General features: G+C 47.8%; 1 protein-coding gene across 5 annotated transcripts in view; it reads right to left on the bottom strand.

Annotated features, from left to right (window-relative positions):
- Positions 1 to 26,660, bottom strand: part of LOC138522059 (antigen peptide transporter 2-like) — a 268,133-nt gene that overhangs the window by 64,861 nt on the left and 176,612 nt on the right. For all 5 annotated transcript variants that reach the window (XM_069635292.1, XM_069635296.1, XM_069635293.1 and 2 more), the window contains 3 exons: positions 20,260 to 20,442; positions 19,098 to 19,271; positions 10,083 to 10,242 (listed from right to left, as the gene is read on the bottom strand). In XM_069635292.1, coding sequence (XP_069491393.1) covers positions 10,083 to 10,242; positions 19,098 to 19,271; positions 20,260 to 20,442 — 517 coding nt within the window. The remainder of the gene's footprint in view (positions 1 to 10,082; positions 10,243 to 19,097; positions 19,272 to 20,259; positions 20,443 to 26,660) is intronic.

Here is a 26,660-nt window from a genome sequence, read left to right as displayed (position 1 = left end):
TCAAGAAGGAGCTGGAGAAATTGTTAAAAATGGGCGTGATAGAAAAGGCAGGAGGTGTGGAATGGGTTTCACCTGTAGTAGTTGTCAAAATGGGATCAGGTGAGTTGAGGCTTTGCATTGATATGTGCGAATTCAACAAATGTGTGCTTGTGGACAGGCACACATTGCCGAACATGGGAGAGATGCTGACGAGTGTTGGGTGTGGTAAGGTGTTCTCCAAGCTCGCCATGGACTCGTCCCATCATCAGGTCGAGTTGAAGGAGGGGTGCAGAAAAGTCAGAGCCTTTATTAGTCATGAGAGTGTATATCAAGTTAAGAGAATGCCGTTTGGACTGCCGTCAGCTTCGTCTGTTTTTCAAAAAGTCATGGACCGTTTGCTAGGGAGTGTGAAAGTGTTTTCTGCTTCCAAGATGATGTGTTGATATGTGGTGAGACACTGGAGGAACATGATAGAGTTCTTGATACTGTCTTGAAGATATTTGAGGAGAAAGGAATCACCCTAAGAGAGGAGAAGTGCAAGTTTGCTGTGTCTAAGGTGGATCATTTGGGAAACGATGTGCCCAGTCAAGGTGTGAAACCAAAGGAGAGTATTGTGAACTCGATAAAAGAGATCAAGAGACCAGCAAGTAAGGTTGAGTTACGTTCTTTCCTCGGCATGACTGAGTTTTACCAGAAGTTTGTAGAGAATTATGCCACAAAGGTATTAGAAATGAGGAAGCTCGTAAAGAAAGGTACCGAGTTTGTATGGAATCAAAAGATTAAAAATGAGATAGACCTAGCTTGTCCATTAGGTTGTTTCAACACAAAAAGATTGAGCATAATTACTGTGGATGCTAGTAAGGGTGGACTAGGTGCTGTTCTTTCACAAAGGCTGGATGATGGGTCAGAAGAGGTGATCACTCATGCGTCTCATGGCCTGAAAGGTGCAGAGGTGCGGTATTCTGTTCTAGAAAAAGAAGCTTTAGCATGCTATTGGGCTGCGGAACATTTCAAAAAGTTTGTATGGGGATCTGATTTTGTTATTCCGGACCACACACCTTTAAAAGTGATTTTTGAGAGTAAGGGTCTAGATAAAGTTTCACGCAGAATGGCTGGATGGGTCACTAGAATGCAAGGCCATAGATTTGAAATGGAAGTAATCCCTGGGAAAGAGAATATTTTGGCAGACAGTTTATCGAGGGTAAAGGTTACCACGCATGACTTTGTGGAGGATGTTGAGATGGAGATGGTATTTGTGAACTCCGATGGGATCGTGTCCAAGGAGGAGTGGTTAGAAGATTTGAGGAGGGATGAAGTGATTTGTAAGGTGATGACGTATGTATCAACCTCGGTATGGCCTAAGAAGGTGGAGTTGACAGAAGGCGAGAGAGCCACCTGGAGACGGCAGCGGCGATGTTATGAATGAGTGTCAAGTGGCCCTACTAAAATTGGACATGCACTTCAATCCAAAGACAAGTACAATACTGGAGAGCTACAACTTCCGCATGTGGGTGCAAGCTCAAGGAGAGTCAGTGGAGGAGTATGTGACCGCCTTACGACATTTGGCTTTGTCATGCAAGTTTTAAGAATCATTTGATGAGCACATTCAAGACCAGTTCATGACTCACTGCAAATCCAATCAAATCTGTGAAGAATTATGGTTGAGGGATGAACCCAACCTAGATGAGGTATTAAACATCGCAAGACGCGTGGAACATTCTTTGGCTTGCGTGGCGAAGCTGTTAAAGGGAGAGACTGGTGAGCTAAAGGAGAACAAAGCAGAGATCTTAAATGTGGTAGATACAAAGAGCAAAAGAAGAGGGAAAAGCAAACAGACAAGTCGTGGAGCTGCAGAGGACAAAAGAATCAAGACCCACCACAAAGAGCAGACAGAAAAGATGAAAGACTGTGTTTCCGTTGTGCCAGCAATACACATTTTGCATCATCCATAGTTGGTCCCGGTCGCAGAGCCATTTGCACAAAGTGCAAAAGAAGAGGAAACTTTGCGAATTGTTGGAAAAATGATCAGTCTGGGCATTTTATACAAAATAAGGTCTTGTATGTGATGAAGAAGATGAAGAAGGAAAGTCATCCGAGGGTGACATCACACTTCCATTGCAGAATGTTATTGTCAATACTGTGAATGTTGTATACAATGGTGGGAATGAGGATGAGTGCGAGCATCCATATGCTACGCTGAGTGTGAATGGACATAGGGTACGCATGATGGCCGACTCTGGGTCGAAGATTACTTTGGTGTCGAGCGATGTGTTTGAAAAGGAGATGAAAGGGGAGGTATCAAAATTGCTGAAACCAGACATCAATCCTGGAGGTTATAACCAGGACAGGATTGAATTGTTAGGTTACACCTTGGGAAAATTTGAATTCAAAGGGCGGTGTTGTGATGGAAAGATATACATTACCAAGAAGGGTCAAACTTTGCTTGGATGGAGAGAGCAAAAGAACCTAAGGATCAAGCTTGATCCTAATGAGGAGGAACAAGTCTTACAGGTATCAAGCTCATGTGTCACGTCGAGCTCACATGTTACAAGATATTCTAAGGTTTTCAACAAGACTCTGGGGAAAATAAAGGGGGTTCAACATCAGATAATAATAAAAAGGGGTAATATACCTGTAGTTGCGAAGCTTAGACCAGTCCCTTTATCTTTGCGAGAGGGAGTCAAGAAGGAGCTGGAGAAATTGTTAAAAATGGGCGTGATAGAAAAGGCAGGAGGTGTGGAATGGGTTTCACCTGTAGTAGTTGTCAAAATGGGATCAGGTGAGTTGAGGCTTTGCATTGATATGTGCGAATTCAACAAATGTGTGCTTGTGGACAGGCACACATTGCCGAACATGGGAGAGATGCTGACGAGTGTTGGGTGTGGTAAGGTGTTCTCCAAGCTCGCCATGGACTCGTCCCATCATCAGGTCGAGTTGAAGGAGGGGTGCAGAAAAGTCAGAGCCTTTATTAGTCATGAGAGCGTATATCAAGTTAAGAGAATGCCGTTTGGACTGCCGTCAGCTTCGTCTGTTTTTCAAAAAGTCATGGACCGTTTGCTAGGGAGTGTGAAAGTGTTTTCTGCTTCCAAGATGATGTGTTGATATGTGGTGAGACACTGGAGGAACATGATAGAGTTCTTGATACTGTCTTGAAGATATTTGAGGAGAAAGGAATCACCCTAAGAGAGGAGAAGTGCAAGTTTGCTGTGTCTAAGGTGGATTATTTGGGGAACGATGTGCCCAGTCAAGGTGTGAAACCAAAGGAGAGTATTGTGAACTCGATAAAAGAGATCAAGAGACCAGCAAGTAAGGTTGAGTTACGTTCTTTCCTCGGCATGACTGAGTTTTACCAGAAGTTTGTAGAGAATTATGCCACAAAGGTATTAGAAATGAGGAAGCTCGTAAAGAAAGGTACCGAGTTTGTATGGAATCAAAAGATTAAAAATGAGATAGACCTAGCTTGTCCATTAGGTTGTTTCAACACAAAAAGATTGAGCATAATTACTGTGGATGCTAGTAAGGGTGGACTAGGTGCTGTTCTTTCACAAAGGCTGGATGATGGGTCAGAAGAGGTGATCACTCATGCGTCTCATGGCCTGAAAGGTGCAGAGGTGCAGAGGTGCGGTATTCTGTTCTAGAAAAAGAAGCTTTAGCATGCTATTGGGCTGCGGAACATTTCAAAAAGTTTGTATGGGGATCTGATTTTGTTATTCCGGACCACACACCTTTAAAAGTGATTTTTGAGAGTAATGGTCTAGATAAAGTTTCACGCAGAATGGCTGGATGGGTCACTAGAATGCAAGGCCATAGATTTGAAATGGAAGTAATCCCTGGGAAAGAGAATATTTTGGCAGACAGTTTATCGAGGGTAAAGGTTACCACGCATGACTTTGTGGAGGATGTTGAGATGGAGATGGTATTTGTGAACTCCGATGGGATCGTGTCCAAGGAGGAGTGGTTAGAAGATTTGAGGAGGGATGAAGTGATTTGTAAGGTGATGACGTATGTATCAACCTCGGTATGGCCTAAGAAGGTGGAGTTGACAGAAGGCGAGAGAGCCACCTGGAGACGGCAGCGGCGATGTTATGAATGAGTGTCAAGTGGCCCTACTAAAATTGGACATGCACTTCAATCCAAAGACAAGTACAATACTGGAGAGCTACAACTTCCGCATGTGGGTGCAAGCTCAAGGAGAGTCAGTGGAGGAGTATGTGACCGCCTTACGACATTTGGCTTTGTCATGCAAGTTTTAAGAATCATTTGATGAGCACATTCAAGACCAGTTCATGACTCACTGCAAATCCAATCAAATCTGTGAAGAATTATGGTTGAGGGATGAACCCAACCTAGATGAGGTATTAAACATCGCAAGACGCGTGGAACATTCTTTGGCTTGCGTGGCGAAGCTGTTAAAAGGGAGAGACTGGTGAGCTAAAGGAGAACAAAGCGGAGATCTTAAATGTGGTAGATACAAAGAGCAAAAGAAGAGGGAAAAGCAAACAGACAAGTCGTGGAGCTGCAGAGGACAAAAGAATCAAGACCCACCACAAAGAGCAGACAGAAAAGATGAAAGACTGTGTTTCCGTTGTGCCAGCAATACACATTTTGCATCATCCATAGTTGGTCCCGGTCGCAGAGCCATTTGCACAAAGTGCAAAAGAAGAGGAAACTTTGCGAATTGTTGGAAAAATGATCAGTCTGGGCATTTTATACAAAATAAGGTCTTGTATGTGATGAAGAAGATGAAGAAGGAAAGTCATCCGAGGGTGACATCACACTTCCATTGCAGAATGTTATTGTCAATACTGTGAATGTTGTATACAATGGTGGGAATGAGGATGAGTGCGAGCATCCATATGCTACGCTGAGTGTGAATGGACATAGGGTACGCATGATGGCCGACTCTGGGTCGAAGATTACTTTGGTGTCGAGCGATGTGTTTGAAAAGGAGATGAAAGGGGAGGTATCAAAATTGCTGAAACCAGACATCAATCCTGGAGGTTATAACCAGGACAGGATTGAATTGTTAGGTTACACCTTGGGAAAATTTGAATTCAAAGGGCGGTGTTGTGATGGAAAGATATACATTACCAAGAAGGGTCAAACTTTGCTTGGATGGAGAGAGCAAAAGAACCTAAGGATCAAGCTTGATCCTAATGAGGAGGAACAAGTCTTACAGGTATCAAGCTCATGTGTCACGTCGAGCTCACATGTTACAAGATATTCTAAGGTTTTCAACAAGACTCTGGGGAAAATAAAGGGGGTTCAACATCAGATAATAATAAAAAGGGGTAATATACCTGTAGTTGCGAAGCTTAGACCAGTCCCTTTATCTTTGCGAGAGGGAGTCAAGAAGGAGCTGGAGAAATTGTTAAAAATGGGCGTGATAGAAAAGGCAGGAGGTGTGGAATGGGTTTCACCTGTAGTAGTTGTCAAAATGGGATCAGGTGAGTTGAGGCTTTGCATTGATATGTGCGAATTCAACAAATGTGTGCTTGTGGACAGGCACACATTGCCGAACATGGGAGAGATGCTGACGAGTGTTGGGTGTGGTAAGGTGTTCTCCAAGCTCGCCATGGACTCGTCCCATCATCAGGTCGAGTTGAAGGAGGGGTGCAGAAAAGTCAGAGCCTTTATTAGTCATGAGAGCGTATATCAAGTTAAGAGAATGCCGTTTGGACTGCCGTCAGCTTCGTCTGTTTTTCAAAAAGTCATGGACCGTTTGCTAGGGAGTGTGAAAGTGTTTTCTGCTTCCAAGATGATGTGTTGATATGTGGTGAGACACTGGAGGAACATGATAGAGTTCTTGATACTGTCTTGAAGATATTTGAGGAGAAAGGAATCACCCTAAGAGAGGAGAAGTGCAAGTTTGCTGTGTCTAAGGTGGATTATTTGGGGAACGATGTGCCCAGTCAAGGTGTGAAACCAAAGGAGAGTATTGTGAACTCGATAAAAGAGATCAAGAGACCAGCAAGTAAGGTTGAGTTACGTTCTTTCCTCGGCATGACTGAGTTTTACCAGAAGTTTGTAGAGAATTATGCCACAAAGGTATTAGAAATGAGGAAGCTCGTAAAGAAAGGTACCGAGTTTGTATGGAATCAAAAGATTAAAAATGAGATAGACCTAGCTTGTCCATTAGGTTGTTTCAACACAAAAAGATTGAGCATAATTACTGTGGATGCTAGTAAGGGTGGACTAGGTGCTGTTCTTTCACAAAGGCTGGATGATGGGTCAGAAGAGGTGATCACTCATGCGTCTCATGGCCTGAAAGGTGCAGAGGTGCAGAGGTGCGGTATTCTGTTCTAGAAAAAGAAGCTTTAGCATGCTATTGGGCTGCGGAACATTTCAAAAAGTTTGTATGGGGATCTGATTTTGTTATTCCGGACCACACACCTTTAAAAGTGATTTTTGAGAGTAAGGGTCTAGATAAAGTTTCACGCAGAATGGCTGGATGGGTCACTAGAATGCAAGGCCATAGATTTGAAATGGAAGTAATCCCTGGGAAAGAGAATATTTTGGCAGACAGTTTATCGAGGGTAAAGGTTACCACGCATGACTTTGTGGAGGATGTTGAGATGGAGATGGTATTTGTGAACTCCGATGGGATCGTGTCCAAGGAGGAGTGGTTAGAAGATTTGAGGAGGGATGAAGTGATTTGTAAGGTGATGACGTATGTATCAACCTCGGTATGGCCTAAGAAGGTGGAGTTGACAGAAGGCGAGAGAGCCTTTTGGGAAGTGAGGGATGAGTTGTCTGTTGCAGATGTGATTTTGTTTAGATGGGAGCGGGCAGTAGTGTCTGAGGGTATTCGTACCAAGGTGATTAATTTAGCCCATAGTGGGCATATCAGTGTTTCCAAGACTAAGGGTGTGCTGAGGTCTGACTATTGGTGGCCGGGTTTTGACAAGGATATCGAAAGACGGCTGAGGGAATGTCACATGTGTATCAAAAGCGGGAAAGGAATCGAAGCTAGGAAGCAGCCATTAGTAGACGTTGGTGTACCGTCTAAGGAGTGGAGTGATGTAGCCATGGACATTCTAGGTCCTGTTGATTTAGGTTATGGCAGAGGGAGGTTTGTGGTACTGGTCATTGATCTGTTTCCCATGTGGTGTGATTTCAGAGTTGTGAGAGAAATTTCGGGGGAGAGCATGGTGGATGCTCTACAAAGGATTTTTGCATCTGAAGGTCTCCCGGAAAGTATTCTTACTGATAATGGCACCCAGTTTACCGAAGGATGCTTCACAAAATATCTAAGAAAATGTGGAATAAGATATGGAAGGGCTGCCCTATATCATCCTGAAACCAAGGGGTTGGTTGTCGGGAGAATAAACAGGTGCGTAATGGAAAGTATTCTTACTGATAATGGCACCCAGTTTACCGAAGGATGCTTCACAAAATATCTAAGAAAAGGTGGAATAACACATGAAAGGGCTGCCCTATATCATCCTGAAACCAAGGGGTTGTCGGGAGAATAAACAGGTGCGTAATGGAAAGTATTTGCATGGGACAAGAGTGCGGTTTTGACAAGATGGTGACTATTCAAAATCGAATGTGGGCAATGCGTATGGCACCCCATGCAACCATCGGATTGTGCCCTTTTGAATTGATGAGAGGACAGAAGCCTTTCTCCATGGTGAGTCCTCCGTGGTTAGGGAGGAGTAGAGATTCTGATTTGGTCATTGATGAGGTGAGGAACAAGTTGAAGGAGAAGAAAAAGAATTGGGTTATGCGCGAGAATGAAAGGCGAGGGAAAAAGGAATTGCGTGTAGAATGTGGCGATTGGGTAAGGATAAAAAAAGGGGTTGTTAAGAGGAAAGGGGACCTGTTATATTCCGATCCTGTCAAGGTTGTTGCTGTGCTGAAACGTGCTTTGCGAGTTGTGGGTGGTCAGGTCTGGAATAAGGACAGAATTGCAGTAGTGAAAAGAGGCGATGTTTGAAGGTACCGTACTGCTGTTCAGTGTGTTGTGTGAAAAAGGGGAAGATATAATGTGGTTTCTCAGGGTGAAAGTCATTGGCTGAGAATGGGTTTATGCTACATGGAATTTTTCTCTGATCAAAGTTCCAGTGAGGTCAGAGCGTTCTTGTTTACTTATGTCCTCATGAGATTCTAAAGTTGCCAGTTGATGTTGTATGTGGATCCCTGCCTGTGCTGGGGGTCTTTATAACTAATAATTTAATAAAGAACCAAGTAACATTCACTGGAGTGCTGCACATCTTTTCAACAGTGTGTTTCTTGACGCATTGCTGACGTGATGAGCCTTCATTATAATTATTTGCTGTTTGCCCTGTTTTGTGTTAAGCTGTACTTCATTTATTCTTATGTACGATATTTATGTATGCTGTTTCTAAACCTTTAAAGATTTCAAAATAAAAAAAGAATATATTTCACTAGACTCTATCCACTGCGACACCTAGAACTTCCGATAGGATTTAATTAATAAATGCATACAACTATTTATAAGCCCTCCTGCTGGGGCGGTGTGTGTTATAAGCCCTCCTGCTGGGGCAGTGTGTGTTATAAGCCCTCCTGCTGGGGCGGTGTGTGTTGTATTTCTATAGCTGTGTTGCAAGTAGGCTTGTTTAATTCTATTAAAGGCCTTAAGCCTTCCTGCACTACTACAGGTGCTTGTAGGCCAGTAGGTAAGAGTGAGGTCAGCGATCATCTGCAATCTTTTGGGGTTCCAGGAACTCTCATTACTGTCATGAGCAGCTAGAAACCAACATAGGCACATGCACAGTCTCCCACAATGACCTAAAGCCATGACCTCCTTTCCTCCCCTCTCAATGCGCCCCACGCTCTACTTCATGGAGAACCTAAAGCCATGACCTCCTTTCCTCCCCTCTCAATGCGTCCCATGCTCTACTTCATTGAGAACCTAAAGCCATGACCTCCTTTCCTCCCCTCTCAGTGCGTCCCATGCTCTACTTCATTGAGAACCTACATGTTTCCCCCTACATTCCCCCCTCTGTTCCCTTCACTACTGTCCATTCCGCTTCCGGCTCTCATCCTACACATCCTCTCTGTTTCTCTTTCAAGCATTCTCTGTTCGCCCCCCAAACCCTTTTGTCCTTCTCGTCACTGTAGATTTCGCAACTTTATCATTCAGTGCCACCCCAGGACCACCCATCTTACCCTGCATCTCATCTCAATACATTTGCCCATATAATGCCAGCCTTGTTTCACTGCAGTCCCGTCTCCCCTGCTCCTCTGCTCTAGGCATTCTCCCCCCCGATCCCATCAGTGCCACCCCAGGACCACCCATCTTGCCCTGCATCTCATCTCAATACATTCCCCCATATAATGCCAGCCTTGTTTCACTGCAGTCCCGTCTCCCCTGCTCCTCTGCTCTAGGCATTCTCCCCCCCGCGCCCATCAGTGCCACCCCAGGGGCACCCATCTTGCCCTGCATCCCATCTCAATACATTCCCCCATATAATGCCAGCCTTGTTTCACTGCAGTCCCGTCTCCCCTGCTCCTCTGCTCTGGGCATTCTCCCCCCCACTCCCATCAGTGCCACCCCAGGGGCACCCATCTTGCCCTGCATCTCATCTCAATACATTTGCCCATATAATGCCAGCCTTGTTTCACTGCAGTCCCGTCTCCCCTGCTCCTTTGCTCTAGGCATTCTCCCCCCCGCTCCCATCAGTGCCACCCCAGGGGCACCCATCTTGCCCTGCATCCCATCTCAATACATTCCCCCATATAATGCCAGCCTTGTTTCACTGCAGTCCCGTCTCCCCTGCTCCTTTGCTCTGGGCATTCTTCCTCCGCGCTTCCTTTAGTGCCACACTCAGTCTACCCATTTTAGTCTACTTCTTAGCTCTAGACATTCTCCCCATGCACCACCTCAGTGCCACCCTCATTTTACCCCAGTTGCGTCTCACGCTGCCCTTGGCTCTATGCATTCTTCTACCCATTTGCCTCTGTGCCATCGATGTACAAACCCCTCACCGATCTTGTATTTCGTGTCCATGATCCCCCTTAGTGCCCCCCATATTTCTTCCCCATGGTCCCGCACAGTGCCACCCCCTTAAACCCTCTCACTGGTCCCATATTTCTCCCCCATGGTCCCCCCAGTGCCACCTCATGCAGCCTCTTACCAGCCTCATATTTCTTCTCCATGGTCTCTATAAAGTGTTTAGCGTTGGCCATCTCTGCAGCTCGGATCACATCCTCCATCGGAACATTTTTCAGGCCATAGACAATGTTCGCCTTAATTGAGCAGGTGAAGAGGATGGGCTCCTGCCCCACCAGCGAGATCTGGAAACATAACAAAGCGGCTAAAAGTCTAAGCAATGAATGGAGGTGTCACGACACATTCAAGAGTAGCCACAAATGTCAAGCAAGTCTAAAACTCAAGGGTTAACAAGGCACGATAAGTCATTAAGACCCATGGGTATATTGGAGCTGGGTTCTCATCTCTTGCCAATCCTGCCAATCCCCATCTGGCCCAAAATATCCATATTCTGCTATACTAAATTCCTCATTCCACCCATTCAACGTGGTTGTGTATGTCCTGCATTTGGACTCAAACTGTCCTTCATAGTGACCCCTGTGCTCCCCACAGAAGCAGCTTTGGGGGCCCTATGGGGGACTGTCCATGCACTCTCAGGACCTCCTCTGAGCCCTCTACGTCTCAGATGAGCTGGATTTATACCACCTTGTGCCACTGAACCCGCAGGTTGTATTGCCCCAGATCCATTTGAAAGTGGGCAGTAGAAAGTCCACACAAATCACATAAAACAAATTACAATAGGGAGACTATCATGTGTACCCATGTCACATCATAAATATGTGGGTACAGGCAAAGTGCTCCCCTTCACTGCCCTATGTGTGGACACAGGAAAAGCGTCCCAGTCTCATAAGAGTCGCTACAGTGAGAGTGCTGCCCCAGAGTCATGAGTGTGGGTACAGGCAGAGTACTCGCTCTCAGTGCCATGAGTGGGGATAGAGGTACTGTGTTAAAGATTCATGATGTGTATACAGGGAGAGTGCACTCTTTGAGAGCTGTGAGTGAGGGTACAGGTAAAGTGCCACCTCTCAGAACCACAGAAAAGGACACAGGCAGAATGCAGCTTCTGCTAGTCAGGAGTGAGGATACAGGCAGAATGCTGCCTCTGCTAGTCAGGAGTGAGGATACAGGCAGCAGGCTACCTCTGCTAGTCAGGAGAGAGGACACAGGCAGAATGCTGCCTCTGATAGTCAGGAATGAGGATACAGGCAGCAGGCTACCTCTGCTGGTCAGGAGAGAGGATACAGGCAGCATGCTGTCTCTGCTAGTCAGGAGTGAGGATACAGACAGCAAGGACACAGGCAGCATGCTACATCTGCTAGTCAGGAGTGAGGATGCAGGCAGAATGCTGCCTCTGCTAGTCAGGAGTGAGGACACGGGTAGAATGCAGCCTCTGCTGGTCAGGAGTGAGGACACGGGTAGAATGCAGCCTCTGCTGGTCAGGAGAGAGGACACAGGTAGAATGCAGACTCTGCTGGTCAGGAGGAAGGATGCAGGCAGCATGCTACCTCTGCTGGTCAGGAGTGAGGATACAGGCAGAATGCTAGCTCTGCTAGTCAGGAGTGAGGACACAGGTAGAATGCAGACTCACAGGTAGAATGCAGACTCTGCTGGTCAGGAGTGAGGATACAGGAAGCAGGCTACCTCTGCTAGTCAGGAGTGAGGATGCAGGCAGCATGCTACCTCTGCTGGCCAGGAGTGAGGATACAGGCAGCATGCTACCTCTGCTGGTCAGGAGTGAGGATACAGGCAGCAGGCTACTTCTGCTAGTCAGGAGTGACGATACAGGCAGCATGCTGCCTCTGCTGGTCAGGAGTGAGGATACAGGCAGCATGCTACCTCTGCTAGTCAGGAATGAGGATACAGGCAGCAGGCTACCTCTGCTGGTCAGGAGAGAGGATACAGGCAGCATGCTGTCTCTGCTAGTCAGGAGTGAGGATACAGACAGCAAGGACACAGGCAGCATGCTACATCTGCTAGTCAGGAGTGAGGATGCAGGCAGAATGCTGCCTCTGCTAGTCAGGAGTGAGGACACGGGTAGAATGCAGCCTCTGCTGGTCAGGAGTGAGGATACAGGCAGAATGCTACCTCTGCTAGTCAGGAGAGAGGACACAGGTAGAATGCAGACTCTGCTGGTCAGGAGGAAGGATACAGGCAGCATGCTACCTCTGCTAGTCAGGAGTGAGGATGCAGGCAGCATGCTACCTCTGCTGGTCAGGAGTGAGGATACAGGCAGCATGCTACCTCTGCTAGTCAGGAGTGAGGACACAGGTAGAATGCAGCCTCTGCTGGTCAGGAGTGAGGATACAGGCAGAATGCTACCTCTGCTAGTCAGGAGTGAGGACACAGGTAGAATGCAGACTCACAGGTAGAATGCAGACTCTGCTGGTCAGGAGTGAGGATACAGGCAGCAGGCTACCTCTGCTAGTCAGGAGTGAGGATGCAGGCAGCATGCTACCTCTGCTGGTCAGGAGTGAGGATACAGGCAGCATGCTACCTCTGCTGGTCAGGAGTGAGGATACAGGCAGCAGGCTACTTCTGCTAGTCAGGAGTGACGATACAGGCAGCATGCTGCCTCTGCTGGTCAGGAGTGAGGATACAGGCAGCATGCTACCTCTGCTAGTCAGGAGTGAGGATACAGGCAGCAGGCTACCTCTGCTGGTCAGGAGAGAGGACACAGGTAGAATGCAGACTCTTCTGGTCAGGAGTGAGGATGCAGGCAGCATGCTACCTCTGCTAGTCAGGAGTGAGGATACAGACAGCAGGCTACCTCTGCTAGTCAGGAGTGAGGATACAGGCAGCATGCTACCTCTGCTAGTCAGGAGTGAGGACACAGGCAACATGCTAAATCTGCTAGTCAGGAGTGAGGACACAGGCAGCATGCTATCTCTGCTGGTCAGGAGTGAGGATGCAGGCAGCAGGCTACCTCTGCTAGTCAGGAGTGAGGATACAGGCAGCAGGCTACTTCTGCTAGTCAGGAGTGAGGATACAGGCAGCATGCTACATCTACTGGTCAGGAGTGAGGATACAGGCAGCATGCTACCTCTGCTGGTCAGGAGTGAGGATACAGGCAGCATGCTACCTCTGCTGGTCAGGAGTGAGGATACCGGCAGCATGCTGCCTCTGCTAGTCAGGAGTGAGTACACAGGCAGCATGCTACCTCTGCTAGTCAGGAGTGAGGATACAGGCAGCATGATACCTCTGCTGGTCAGGAGTGAGGATGCCAGCAGCATGCTACATCTGCTAGTCAGGAGTGAGGATACAGGCAGCATGCTACCTCTGCTAGTCAGGAGTGAGGATACAGGCAGCATGCTACATCTGCTGGTCAGGAGTGAGGATACAGGCAGCATGCTACCTCTGCTGGTCAGGAGTGAGGATACAGGCAGCAGGCTACCTCTTTTCTCCCCTGATGAGGTCGCTAGACAAGTCTGATCCATTAAAGCCTCCTCAAGACAGGTCCATCTCTGCTCCTCCAAAACTCTTAAGGACCACATCGATACCCTTGCTCCGGCCCTTGCCGGCTTCTGCAACCTCTCCTTTGCGTCTGCAACTTTCCCCTCCCCTCTGAAGCACTCCCTTGTGCATCCTCTCCTCAAGAAACCCACAGTTGATCCCTCTTGTCCGGCTAACTATCGCCCAATTTCCATTACTCCCTTTTTGGGTAAGCTCCTGGAAAAGCTTGCCATCTCTCAGCTTAACCTTCACTCTGACTCAGTTTGCTCTCTCCATGACCACCAATCTGGCTTCAGAGCTGCCAGAGGTACGGAAACTGCTCTCCTGAACATCCGTGAAGACCTGCTCTCCAACCTTGACTCTAACATTCCCTCTGTCCTCATCCTACATGATCTCTCCTCTGCTTTTGACACGGTCAACCATACCACCCTGCTAAATCGTCTCAGTGACAACATGGGTATCACCGATCGGGCTGTGGCCTGGCTGACATCTTTTCTCTCTGATCGACCCTCCCAGGTACAACTTGGGTCCTTCCTATCCTCTATCTCCCTCTCTACCTGCGGTGTTCCCCAGGGGTCTAACCTCTCACCCTGGCTTTTCAATCAATATCTGGCAACTCTTGCCTACTGCATATCCATTTTCTGCCAAATTTCCAGTGCTATGCTGACGACACCCAACTCATTTTCAGGCTTCCCTCGGCCATCTCCTCTCCTTCCCTCATCTCTGACTGCCTAATCGCCAATCAAAATTGGCGTGCTGCAAATGATCTTTGTTTAAACGCCAACAAGACTGAGATCCTCCTTATTGGTAACACCCCTTCCATCCTTTCCCCTCACTCTCTGGCCGGCCTCCCTTGGCCCTCCTCCTGCCCCTACCAGCAAAGCTTAGAACCTTGGGGTCATCTTTGACTCCACATTTTCCTTCTCTGCACACATCTCGGATGTCTCCAAAAAAGTCTAACTTCTTACTTCACCTCCTTAAAGCTACTCTTCCTTTCCTCGCCTTCCCTCAGAAGCTCCTTGTCTCCCAAGCTCTGATTCTCTCTAGGTTGGATCACTGTAACAGTCCTTTTCTAAATCTACCTGCCTCCACTCTCCGCCCTTTACAACTATTCCAGAACAGGACTGCGAGACTTGTCCTTGGCCTCAAGCCCTGGGATCGTATCTCTCCAGCTCTGAAATCCCTTCATTGGCTCCCTGTGGTTGCAAGGATTAATTTTAAAACCCTTTGCATTGTCCACAAGGCTTTCTGGGGCCTGGGTCCAAATTACCTTCAACTATCCCTCCGTAAATACCTCCCCTCTAGAGCCCTTCGCTCCTCTACCTCCAACTCCCTCTGGGTCAGTCGTTTTTCAAAGAAACAAGCTGGTGGTAGATCTTTGTCTTCTGCGGGGCCTCCCTCTGCAACTGCCTACCTGCCACCTTGAAACTTGAGGAGAACCATCTCCGGTTCCGGAAGCTCCTCAAGACCTTCCCCTTCGCCTCAGCCTTTCCATCTCTTCTCCCTTGCGGATCTGCTTTCTCTCTCAGCAATGCTGCACCTGGACACCGTCTGCCCTTCGGGCCCTGGTACCTGCTCACCCTGTCGCCCTCTTGCACTGCCCCCTGGCCACCCCTTGCACTGGGGCCTGTATCTGTACCCATACAGGCCCCCCCACTCTTCGTCTGCACTGATCAAATACTCCCTATCTGACTAACCTTGCACTTGGCCCGCACAGGCTTGCACTACCACTGTTTCTGATCACTGTATTTATTTATTTATTTACTTATTATTTATCTTGTCCTCTCTTATGCTTCTGCACTTTCCAATTTCTCCCCCCTCCCATGCACTTTACCCCTTTTTCCCTTCCCCATGCACTTGCACGTTTTCAATGTCACTGGGCCTAGTAAGATCGTTGTGTTTGTTCTCTCCACTGTTCCCCTCACTTTGCCTGGTCGCGCTCTGAAACACCTGTGTATGAGCGCGATATAAATAAAATATCATATCATATCAATATCATACCTTTGCTAGTCAGGAGTGAGGTCACAGGCCGAATGCAGCCTCTGCTGGTCAGGAGTAAGGATACAGGCAGCAGGCTACCTCTGCTAGTCAGGAGAGAGGACACAGGTAGAATGCAGACTCTGCTGGTCAGGAGTGAGGATACAGGCAGCAAGCTACCTCTGCTAGTCAGGAGTGAGGATACAGGCAGCATGTTGCCTCTGCTAGTCAGGAGTGAGGATACAGACAGCATGCTACCTCTGCTAGTCAGGAGTGAGGATACAGGCAGCAGGCTACCTCTGCTAGTCAGGAGTGAGGATGCAGGCAGCATGCTACCTCTGCTGGTCAGGAGTGAGTATACAGGCAGAATACTGACTCTGCTAGTCAGGAGTGAGGATACAGGCAGCATGCTGCCTCTGCTGTCCAGGAGTGAAGATACAGGCAGCATGCTACCTCTGCTGGTCAGGAGTGAGGATACAGGCAGCATGCTACCTCTGCTGGTCAGGAGAGGATACAGGCAGCATGCTACCTCTGCTGCTCAGGAGAGAGGATACAGGCAGCATGCTACCTCTGCTGCTCAGGAGAGAGGATACAGGCAGCATGCTACATCTGCTAGTCAGGAGTGAGGATACAGGCAGCAGGCTACCTCTGCTAGTTAGGAGGGAGGATTAAGGCAACAGGCTACCTCTGCTAGTCAGGAGTGAGGATACAGGCAGCAGGCTACCTCTGCTAGTTAGGAGGGAGGATTAAGGCAACAGGCTACCTCTGCTAGTCAAGAGTGAGGATACAGGCAGCAGGCTGCCTCTGCGAGTCAGGAGAGAGGGTACAGGCAGCATGCTGCCTCTGCTAGTCAGGAGTGAGGATACAGGCAGCATGCTGCCTCTGCTAGTCAGGAGTGAGGATACAGGCAGCATGCTACCTCTGCTGCTCAGGAGAGAGGATACAGGCAGCAGGCTACCTCTGCTAGTTAGGAGGGAGGATTAAGGCAACAGGCTACCTCTGCTAGTCAGGAGTGAGGATACAGACAGCATGCTACCTCTGCTAGTCAGGAGTGAGGATACAGGCAGCATGCTGCCTCTGCTAGTCAGGAGTGAGGATACAGGCAGCATGTTGCCTCTGCGAGTCAGGAGTGAGGGTACAGGCAGCATGCTGCCTCTGCTAGTCAGGAGTGAGGATACAGGCAGCATGCTGCCTCTGCTAGTCAGGAGTGAGGATACAGGCAGCATGCTGCCTCTGCTAGTCTGGAGTGACGATACAGGCAGAATGCTACCTCTGGAACTGATGAGTGTGGACATGTCAGAGGGGCAGGGGTGTGGTGGCACGAGGTGATGCCAAGCCAGTGAGTTAAATATGTGTTTGGTAGAAGCTGCAGACTTACAATAAGGTATCAGCGGGTCCGCACACTTAGACACGTATCCGGCTGCCGAGCCGTAGTGTGAGCAAGGAGCGATTTCTTGTAGGAAGTCAAGGAAGAGTGGTTTCACAGCAGTAAATAGTACAACAGCAACTTGTTCAAAGGGCCTCTACACCAAGAGATGATATGATAAGTAATTTATAACCCGTCTGTACACACGTGTTTCTAGGCGTGACATTCAGATCATGCAAGTGTGACTATGTATAGTGCAGGGGGAAGGGAGAGGAGTGAAGTGCCAGGAAGAGGGAAGCGAAGTGCAATCAGGGCAGCATTGCTCTGAGTAAGTGCAGCCAGGGCAGCCCGGCTCTGGGTCAGTGCGAGGAGGAAGGGGACTGTGGGTAACAGTAACAGCCCCTAAGTGCACAGTGGCCCATAGGCAGTGCAGGAGAGACTGGTCATTGTACCCAGTGAGACTCTGACGATAGCCAAGCAAACAGTTGGCGCAGGAGACAGTTATGTCAGCAGGGGAAGAGAGAGAGAAAGCAGAGGAGAGAAGGAAGTTCTTGAGCTGCTTCCGGAACTTCAGGTTGTCCGGCTCAAGTTTGAGAGGGGCAGGGACGCCATTTGAGAGGGAGGCACCAGCAGAGGAGAGAGATCTACACCCCTTGCCCCCACACTCTGTCTTCGGAAGTGTCTGACCCTCAGAGTTTGAGATAGCTAAGGGCTTGAAAAGGAAGGCTTTTGGAAGAGAGAGTTGGATGTAGTGCCGGCCCCAGCCCCAGAAAGCCTTGTGGACGATGCAGAGGGTCTTGAACTTGATCTTTGCAGCCATGGGGAGCCAGTGGAGATATTTCAGGCCTGGAGAGATAGGGTCCCTGGGCTTGAGGCCAAGGACAAGTATCACAGTCCTGTTCTGGATTAGTTGTAGAGGGCGGAGTGTAGAGGAACGGCAGATTGAGAAAGAGGCGGTAGCAGTAGTCCAGCCTAGCGAAAACCAGAGCTCTGGAGACAGTGAGCTTCTGGGGGAAAGTGAAAAAGTGAAAAAAGGAAGAATACCTCTGAGGAGGTGCAGCTGGTAGTGGCCTTCTTGGCAAGGTCTGTGACGTAAGAGGAGAAGGAGAGAGTGGATTCAAAGATTATAAGGTTTTTGGCATCAAAAGAAGGCAAAGGAAGAGGTCTGCCAGAGTGACAGAGGGAAAGCGGGAGCAGAGGTCCCAATGAGAAGGATCTCTGTCTTACTGGCATTAAGGCAGAGATCATTGGTTGCGTACCAATCCTGAATCGCGGAAAGACAGTCAGGAATGAGTGAGAGAGAAGAGGAGGCTGAGGGGAGCCTGAAAAAAAAGCTGAGTGTCATCAGCAAAACACTGAAAGTTAGTGCAGAAGGTAGAGATCAGGTGGGCTAAAGGGGCCAAGTAGACATTGAAGAGCCAGGGTGAGAGGATAGAGCCCTGGGGAACACCACATGTGGAGAGAGAGGTGGTGATGAGAAAGGACCCAAGTTGGACACAGGAGGGTCGGGTCGGTCCAGATGGAAGGAGGTCAACCAATCCAGAGCCTGATCTGTGATGCCCACGCTCACACAGAGTCGTTTGATCAGGATGGCATGATTGACTATGTCAAAGGCAGAGTAAAGGCCAAGGAGGATGAGGAAAGAAGGAAGGCTAGAATCAAGGATAGTGAGCAGATCATCACAGTTGTTCAGGAGAGCAGTTTCCATGCCTCTGGCTGCTCTGACGCCATATGGATGGTCATGGAAACAATCAATAGATTAAGTGTGCGGAGTAAACTGGGAGATGGCCAGCCTTTCTATGAGTTTGCCCAGGAAAGGAGTGATAGAGATCGGGAGATAGATTTCCGGACAGGTAGGATCGTCAGAGGACTTTTTAAGAACGGGGTGCACAAGAGATTGCTCCAGGAGAGAGGGGAAGGATCCAGCAGCGAAAGAAAGATTGCAGAAATAGGCCAAGGTTAGAGCAAGGGTGTCAATGTGGTCCTTGATGGTTCTGGAGGAACTGGGAAGCACCTGTTTGCACAATATTTTCATAGATTGGACTTGTCTAGAAACATTGCCTGGTGTTATCGGAGAGAAAGAGGAGAAAGGTGGAGCGAGAGAGACGGCCAGAGGGGGGCCGAGAGAGGGAGCAGGAGAGGCAGAGGAGAGAGAGGCAGGATGTCCTGAGTTTTAGTGGTGAAGTGAGAAGCCAGAGTTGTGCAGAGGGCCTGGGAGGGAACAGGAGAGGTGGGAACTGCAGATGGACTGGCCAGCTCCTTGCAGATTTTAAAGAGTTAGGCCGTGGCACAAGGCCAATGCTTTACCTTGGAGTGCAGGTATTTATGTTCGTATTGGTGAATCGGGCATCCGTCCAACAGGATCTCTCCATCTTGATGCTCGTAGAACCGCTGCAGAAGAGACACGCATGTGGTCTTCCCTCCTCCTGAGGGACCCACAAGGGCCGTGACCTTCCCAGTCTTCAGCTCAAAAGAGACATTCTAGTGGGGGCACACACAGAGTCAAACAAATCACATCAAGGATGGCCCCCCACCAAAATGATGTGAGTGTGCAGACAAATAATAATCACAGATACATTTTTTTATTTGTGATTTGTAATGCGATACATGCGCTTCAGAGCATTGATGGAAGTGTCTTCGCAGGGATTCACCATGCCAGTTATGAAACATTTAACACCACCAGACATTCCAATTTACTATGCAATTCCATGGAACATCATACAACGAAACCAAGGTGAACACTGTGCACTAAACCCAAGGCATCACAGGGAATACACAATGGAATCCAACCATCAAGAGATACCCCCAAAGGCATTGCATGAAGTTACCCTGCAAAGGCATGGAACAGTGGGAGACAAGACCAAGGCATTCCAGACAAGTTACTATGCAATTCCATGGAACATCATGCAACGAAACCAAGGTGTTGTGGGGAATTCACCTTGCAATTCCATACCAAAGAATACACAATGCAATTCAATGCAACATCGGGAGACAAACCCAAAGGCATTGCAGGAAATTTACTATACAATGCCATGAGACATTGAGAGCCAAACCAAAGGCAACATAGGGTATTCACCATGCAATTCCATGGGACACAAACAAAATCAAGGCCTCCCAAGGAATTCACCGTGAATATCGAGAGACAAAGCCAAGGCAACTCAAGTTATTCACCATGCAATTCCATGGAACATCGAGAAACAAAGCCAAGGCATCAGAGGGAATTCAATAGGTAATTCCATTGAATATTGTCTAGCAAAACAAAGTCATCAAAGTGAATACACCATGCAACTCCACAGAGCATTGTGAAACAAAACCCAGACATCCAGGGGAATTCATCAGGCAATTCCACAGACAGTACAACACAGGGTAACCGGGCACCAATTGCACCAAGCGGGCCCTGGTTTAAAACACAACTTCATGCAGAAGTGGAGACTAACAAGGGGGTCATGCACATTCCACGCTCACTCACCTGCAGCACGTTCTCCCGGGTTGGGTAAGAAAATGTCACATTCTTGAACTGGACGTGGCCCTGCAGGGTGTCCGGCTTCAAGCGGCCATCGGTGGAGACCTCTGGGATGCGGTCCATGTAGTGGAACACCTTCTCGGCCGCTCCCACCGAGAGGATCATCTGGCTGTACATGTGCACCATGGTCTGCAGGAATCAGGAGCGGAACCAGTTAGTTATGTGGAAGAAAGACTGCTTTCCACTTCCCAGTCAGGGGTTGATAATTCACAGAGGGGCCCATGGACATCACAAGTGAACATTCCTCTTTGAAGGGCAATTCCCAGGATCAGGAGGAAAGCACCCGAGTCCACAACCTCCCAAATCTCCCTCAGAGCCAACTCTGCTGAGTTCATCAGTAGGAGCAGGAATCCCTCAAAGGCCTCTTGCTCCCTCGAGCAGGATCCAAATCAAGCCATGGCTCATTTTGATTGCACCCCAAGCCATGGTGGGCGGGGAGGGGTGCAGGTTTGAGATCCAGCTCATCCTGAGAGTGTGTGATACTTGGCTGGTGGAATGGCTGCAGGAAGAGGCGGTGATGGAAGAGAACATATATAATGTGTGATCTCCGCAATGCACAGTCTCAAGAGGTGCCCCAAAATGCTACCAAGACCTGCTGCATCACCAACAAGCCAGCGATGACAAGTTCATGACGTCCCTAGCAGAGAAGATGCCCGTTTCAAGGAGCAAACGTGACACCAGAGCGCACACACTTACTTGAAAGGCTGGACCTTTATGGTTGCAAGAACTTAAGACCTGAGAGCAGGCTTTCTCGGTGCACACTCCGGGGCTACGGAAGGAAACTCCCCACACACAGACTGTTCCTATCACTGTTACATGTCAGACTAATGCAGCACCTCTACCTCTGTCGTGGCTCCTACAGAGCATCCGTCCTGACAGACTCCTTTCTACTGGCCGAGAGGGACCTCAGAACCTCCCCCACTCAGATTCCAGACCCTCCCTCACTATGTCCCCAATCTCTGAATTGTTAGCGACCTCAGAACCTCCCCCACTCAGATTCCAGACCCTCCCTCACTATGTCCCCAATCTCTGAATTGTTAGCAATGTCAGAACCTCCCCCACTCAGATTCCAGACCCTCCCTCACTATGTCCCCAATCTCTGAAATGTTAGCGATGTCAGAACCTCCCCCACTCAGATTCCAGACCCTCCCTCACTATGTCCCCAATCTCTGAATTGTTAGCGATGTCACAAACCTCCCCCACTCAGATTCCGGACCCTCCCACACTATGTCCCCAATCTATGAATTGTTAGCGACGTCAGAACCTCCCCCACTCAGATTCCAGACCCTCCCTCACTATGTCCCCAATCTCTGAATTGTTAGCGATGTCAGAACCTCCCCCACTCAGATTCCAGACCCTCCCTCACTATGTCCCCAATCTCTGAATTGTTAGCGATGTCAGAACCTCCCCCACTCAGATTCCAGACCCTCCCTCACTATGTCCCCAATCTCTGAACTGTTAGCGACAGTGGTCGAAGTGTACGAAAATAAGTAGTGGAACTATGTTCCCTACAGGCCTGCACTGCTCCCCACAGATCCCATTGCAGCACCCCCTCCCATGCACAATAAAAACCCCAAAACACATGTGTCTGCTCTTTAAGGACACGTCCTGTGCAGTGCACTGAAAGTGCAAGTTCCAAGCTCTTCCTACACTTTTATTTTAAAACTAAACCATTCCGGAACGGTTTCTTTTTAAAATAAAAGTATAGGAACGGTAAAACTTAATTAAAAGAAGTAGAGGAGCCCTGCTCCCGACCGCTCCCGACCACTTCGACCACTGGTTAGCGACCTCAGAACCTCCCCCACTCAGACCCATCCCCGAGTCACTATAACAATGTTGCAGTGTGAGGGTCTTGCCCGTTGCTACCCACCCCTAGAATACTAATCTGTGATTGGCTAGAGCTGACATCCCCAGGCCTGGAATCCGCAAAGGTTCTCAGCTCTTGGTGTACCTTTTCAAGGTAATAAGAAGGACTATGTGTCTGCATTGTAATTTGTGTGTACCACTGTGCAACACTTGTCTCACATTGTAACATCTTTGTTGCGGTCCTCTGTCTGGCGGAGTGAGACCGCCTCCCTTTCCTGCACTGGTTGCTGTCCATTGTCTGCGTCGGCCGGGTCACGTGTTCTGAGACCATGATTTGGAGCTGTGCAGCTCTGAATTATGAGGAATTCTTTGCATTTATTGCAGCTGGTGTTACTGTCGTTCAGGGAATGGAATGCTATCCGTATCTTGTGGCCTTGGCAGCGGGTCCTGTCCCTCTGTTCAGCCTGAATTCAGCTCAGCTCGATCCTCGTTGAGAGGCCTGCTGTAGTTTTCCTAAGCCATAATGCGGCTTCTAAAGTGTTTATGCCATTCTATATTCTCCATAGGTTAGTCACACTCGGTTCTGTCAGGTTCCATAAGGTTATTCACGTGTCAGCATCTGCAAGCTCTGTTCAGGATTTCTTGCTTCTTGTGGTTTCTGCGTTGCTGCGTCTAGCTAATGGCAAAATAATAAAATCAATGGCAGTATGTATATGTATCTGTCCTCGAACTATAGAACTGTACACTTGTGTTCTTCGTCTATTTGAGTGCGTGTTTGTGTCCCAAAGTGCGGGTGGCACGTGTGCTTCATGTCTAACGCTGCTAAGGAACAAGTTACTTACCCGTAACTGTTCTCCAGCATGGGTCTGGCATGGATTCACATGCTCATGAATATTCCCCGTCGTCAGGCCGGGAATCCTCGGTAAAGAAAAAATCAGTATCAGTTTCGTTTCTGATCTGTCTTTCTTAGTAGTAACCAATAACTGGTCTCTGGGTCATACTGCCCCCAGCCAATGAATGCCCTCTCCCTAAGCCCCGCCCCTGGCAGCCATCCGCAGATTTGGTAGCAAGTAAAGTGGCAGTATGACCAAGTGAAGAGCCGCAGAGGGGTAGGAGGGAGGGTTTGCATGTGAATTGTTAGGTAAGATTTCCATAGAGCTGGTAATTCTTCCTTTCCTGGTTCAACTCCAGAACTTATTGCTTTTCTAGTGGGATATTTTTAATTAATACCTCTGTGAGTGGGTACCTTTCTCCCCACAATCAGAATATTTTACTCTTTTTTATGGGTGTCAGTTGTAGACTCTCCATAGTGTCTTTTTAAAGTTATCCTCTTTAACAACTTTTAACAATAAGTGCCTGTTGTTGCTGGGTTGCCCTAGGGCCTCCCCTTTTAACTTTCTTGTGCTAACCTTGAGTGAACTACAGTTTCCAAGGGTAGAAAGGATCTTTGGATCCCTTTTACATTTTATTCTGTGAAACCAGCACCCCCATCTTATGTGGAGTGCTGGGGAGATAGAATGTATCCCCTTTCACATTAAAACTGTAACAATTCTGTTACAGTGACAAGCTTACCTTCAATGGCTGGTGGCAGTGATACCTTTTACTAATTTGGTGCACCTTTACCGCGGGCTGTGATCACAGCTGCAGTAAAGGCACCTATGGGTGCTCATTTTACCAAAATGGCCCGTCCTCTTTTTCTGCCATTTTAGTGATTCTTGTCATTTCTTTTTCCTTACCCTGACATCCAGGGCGGGAAATTCCTTTGTTTGAGTTTTGTCTTTGGCAGGAGTCCCCTGGACACCCCGCCCAGGCTCCAGTCAGTCTGTAAGCACAGGAAGTCGGGGAGGAGTCCAAAACTTTCCCCTCCTTTGTCTTAGGCCTTCCTTCAACTGGGCCAAATCCCAGTGGGGGGTTGGCTGTCCTGATTGGACAGCCAAACGCCCCTTTCTTGTAAAATGCGGGGAGGGAATGCAGAGGTTGTGTTGCAGTTCCTGATAAATACTGGAAACCTGGAAGCTGAAGTCATGTCGGCCACTGGAACAGAAAACCAAAGAGGATGACGAAGGAAAAGCGGCGGGAATGATTTCCAGCGACCAGAGAGCCTGCTGTGTAACCGGAGCCTGCTGCAGCCCTTCCTTCCGATTGACCTGGGGTCTCCCGAACCCAGAGCCTAGTGAGACCCACTAGACTCAAGAAGACCTGCATTTTGAGCCATCCCACGGGTTGCTGTGACCTTGCGTTCTTACAATACCCCAATACCCTAGGACCTCCAGCCACTGTGCGGTGCACGGTCTTCCGAATTCCGAATCTCGCTTAAACTTCTCTAGCCTCCTGGTGTATCTCCAGAGACACAAATCGAGTCCGAAAAGTCCCCTCACAAGAGTGCTGGACCTTTTAAACGACGAGAATTCAACTGTGATTTTCTGTCTTCTTCTGTGCTCCTTGAAAAGACGCCAAACCCGCAGAATCGCATTAAGCCGTGAGAGAAATCTTGCCTAGAGCCTTCTTCCTCGATCCCTACTGCAAAGTACCTTCTGAGGTCTTGTGTTCAGTCTCCAGGACAAGGAATCCACTGACTGGGTATTTGTCTGCAGTCCCTGAAGTTCTCCTGCTGCAATCTCCTTTTTATTGCTGAGGTACTGTGTTGGCTTGGGTATATACTTACCTTAAGCCTGTTGGGATTTCTGTGTAGTCCTGGGGTGTTTTCTGTGATTGGGAGGTCCCTCATCCAGCACACCCAGTCCAACTGCTAGAATCCTGCTGGGGTGTCTTCTGTGAAGCCCCTGGACCCTCTTCTAACCCTAGAAGTAAAGTACTCACCTGTTTGCCCAGTTTTCCTAAGGAACTCTGACTTTTGCTACTAAATAACTTATTCTAACATTGCCTGTTGGTCACTAGTCCTAGTGACTCCCCTTCTGGCACTGAGAACACTCATGCTCTAAGGGAAATACTTTGAAGGGATTGGCACCTCTGCCTAGAAAAGAAACCAAGTGTTTTACTTACTTGTAAAGAGTTGGGGGGTAACTGTAATCCTCAGAGTGAACAGTTACAAGAGTTCTTACTGATCTTGAATGTGTGATGCACTATTCTTAAAAGTATGGTTAACATCTTTTCTTCCTTAGCCACTGTTTTACCAGTCTTAAAGAAAGTAGATGTGATTGTATTTTACTCACCTGTGATTAGGTTGTGCCTCTTTACAAAAGTAATGTGTTGGTTTCACCAGATTATTCCTGTAGGGTAATTGTATGAGTGTCCTCCAACTGTTGGTATCACCAAGTTAGTCCTGTTAGGATAACTGTATGAGTGTCCCCAAACTGGGTCTTGCTTCCCCTGACTTGCTGCTAGCCTGTCCTTAATAAGTCTACATTAGGTTGTTGCCTACCTAGAATAACTATTCAGTAAAGTGTGACATTGGGTTTTACTTTCCCCTTCATTGTGAAGTTAAAGTATGTGGTTTTTACTTACCTTGTGTTAGCTGTGTGCCATCCAAAACAAGTTACCAGAGTGTTTGCTTACCTCAATCTGGGGTCCCCTGATTTCCAAAGCATCTGTAATTGTATATTACATCCTTAGGTTTTACTCACCTGGTATACTGTGTGTTATGACAAAAGTAGTTATAGGTTTTTGCTGCACCTAGAATAAGTGTTTCACTATTCACCAAAAGTATATTGTCCAGTTGACTGTTTATGTGATTTGTTCCAAGGGTCACTGTAAAACTGGAAGGGCCTACTGTCCTTGTATTACCAAAAGTAATCTAAAAGTAACCATTGGTCTTTTACTCCCAAAGAATAGGCTTGACCTATACTAAATGTGTATAACAAGGTGTTGACTATTAGGTGTTCCAAATAAGGTTTATACTTGGGTCTGTGTACTTTCAAGTATAGTGTTGTGTTATATTGTGATTTCATATAATGCATTAGTACTTACTTAACCCCTAGATTTATCTGGGCCTACCTGTATTTAAATACATCCTTTATTTTTACAATACACAGTGTTTCTTTGGATCATTTGTATTACAATTTACACTTGTACTGTGTCCACTGCCCTCTCTCCCTCCTAAAATATGCCTGGCTGCTCTGCCTACGCTACCATGTACTTAGGTGGTACTGTCTTATACTAAGAGTGGAGTCTTGTACTGTCTCAGTTGAATGGTTTTGAAGAAGCCCTTAGTTGGACTTCAGAAAAACTGTCCTAACACTGTTGGCATGCGCTGGGATAAAGGTGGCGTGCATTACATTGACTATTGATATACTTTGTGTCCAAAGGAAACCATCCAGTAGCTTTGCTTTAGCCAAGGTAAAGTGTACTTATTGTATTTAACACAAGAACCAACACCATGGCCTGCTTTAGGCCTGAGGACTACTCTTATGCTGCAATGGAAAATGTGGTCACAATGTGTATAGAGAAGGGCCTCAATTGTGAAGGAAGTAAGCTTGAATTATTACAAAGGTTATGGGACCATATGCATGGTTTCAGTGAACCTGTGCCCACTTCTTACAATATTGCTGGGAGTGAGGATGATGAGGGTTCAGACAGCTGTC

Source organism: Ambystoma mexicanum, chromosome 13 (assembly GCF_040938575.1).
Source record: "Ambystoma mexicanum isolate Mex_15411 chromosome 13, UKY_AmexF1_1, whole genome shotgun sequence".
Taxonomy (NCBI): Eukaryota; Metazoa; Chordata; class Amphibia; order Caudata; family Ambystomatidae; genus Ambystoma; species Ambystoma mexicanum.
Note: the sequence above shows the minus strand (reverse complement) of the source record. Positions and strands in the feature narration are given on the sequence as shown.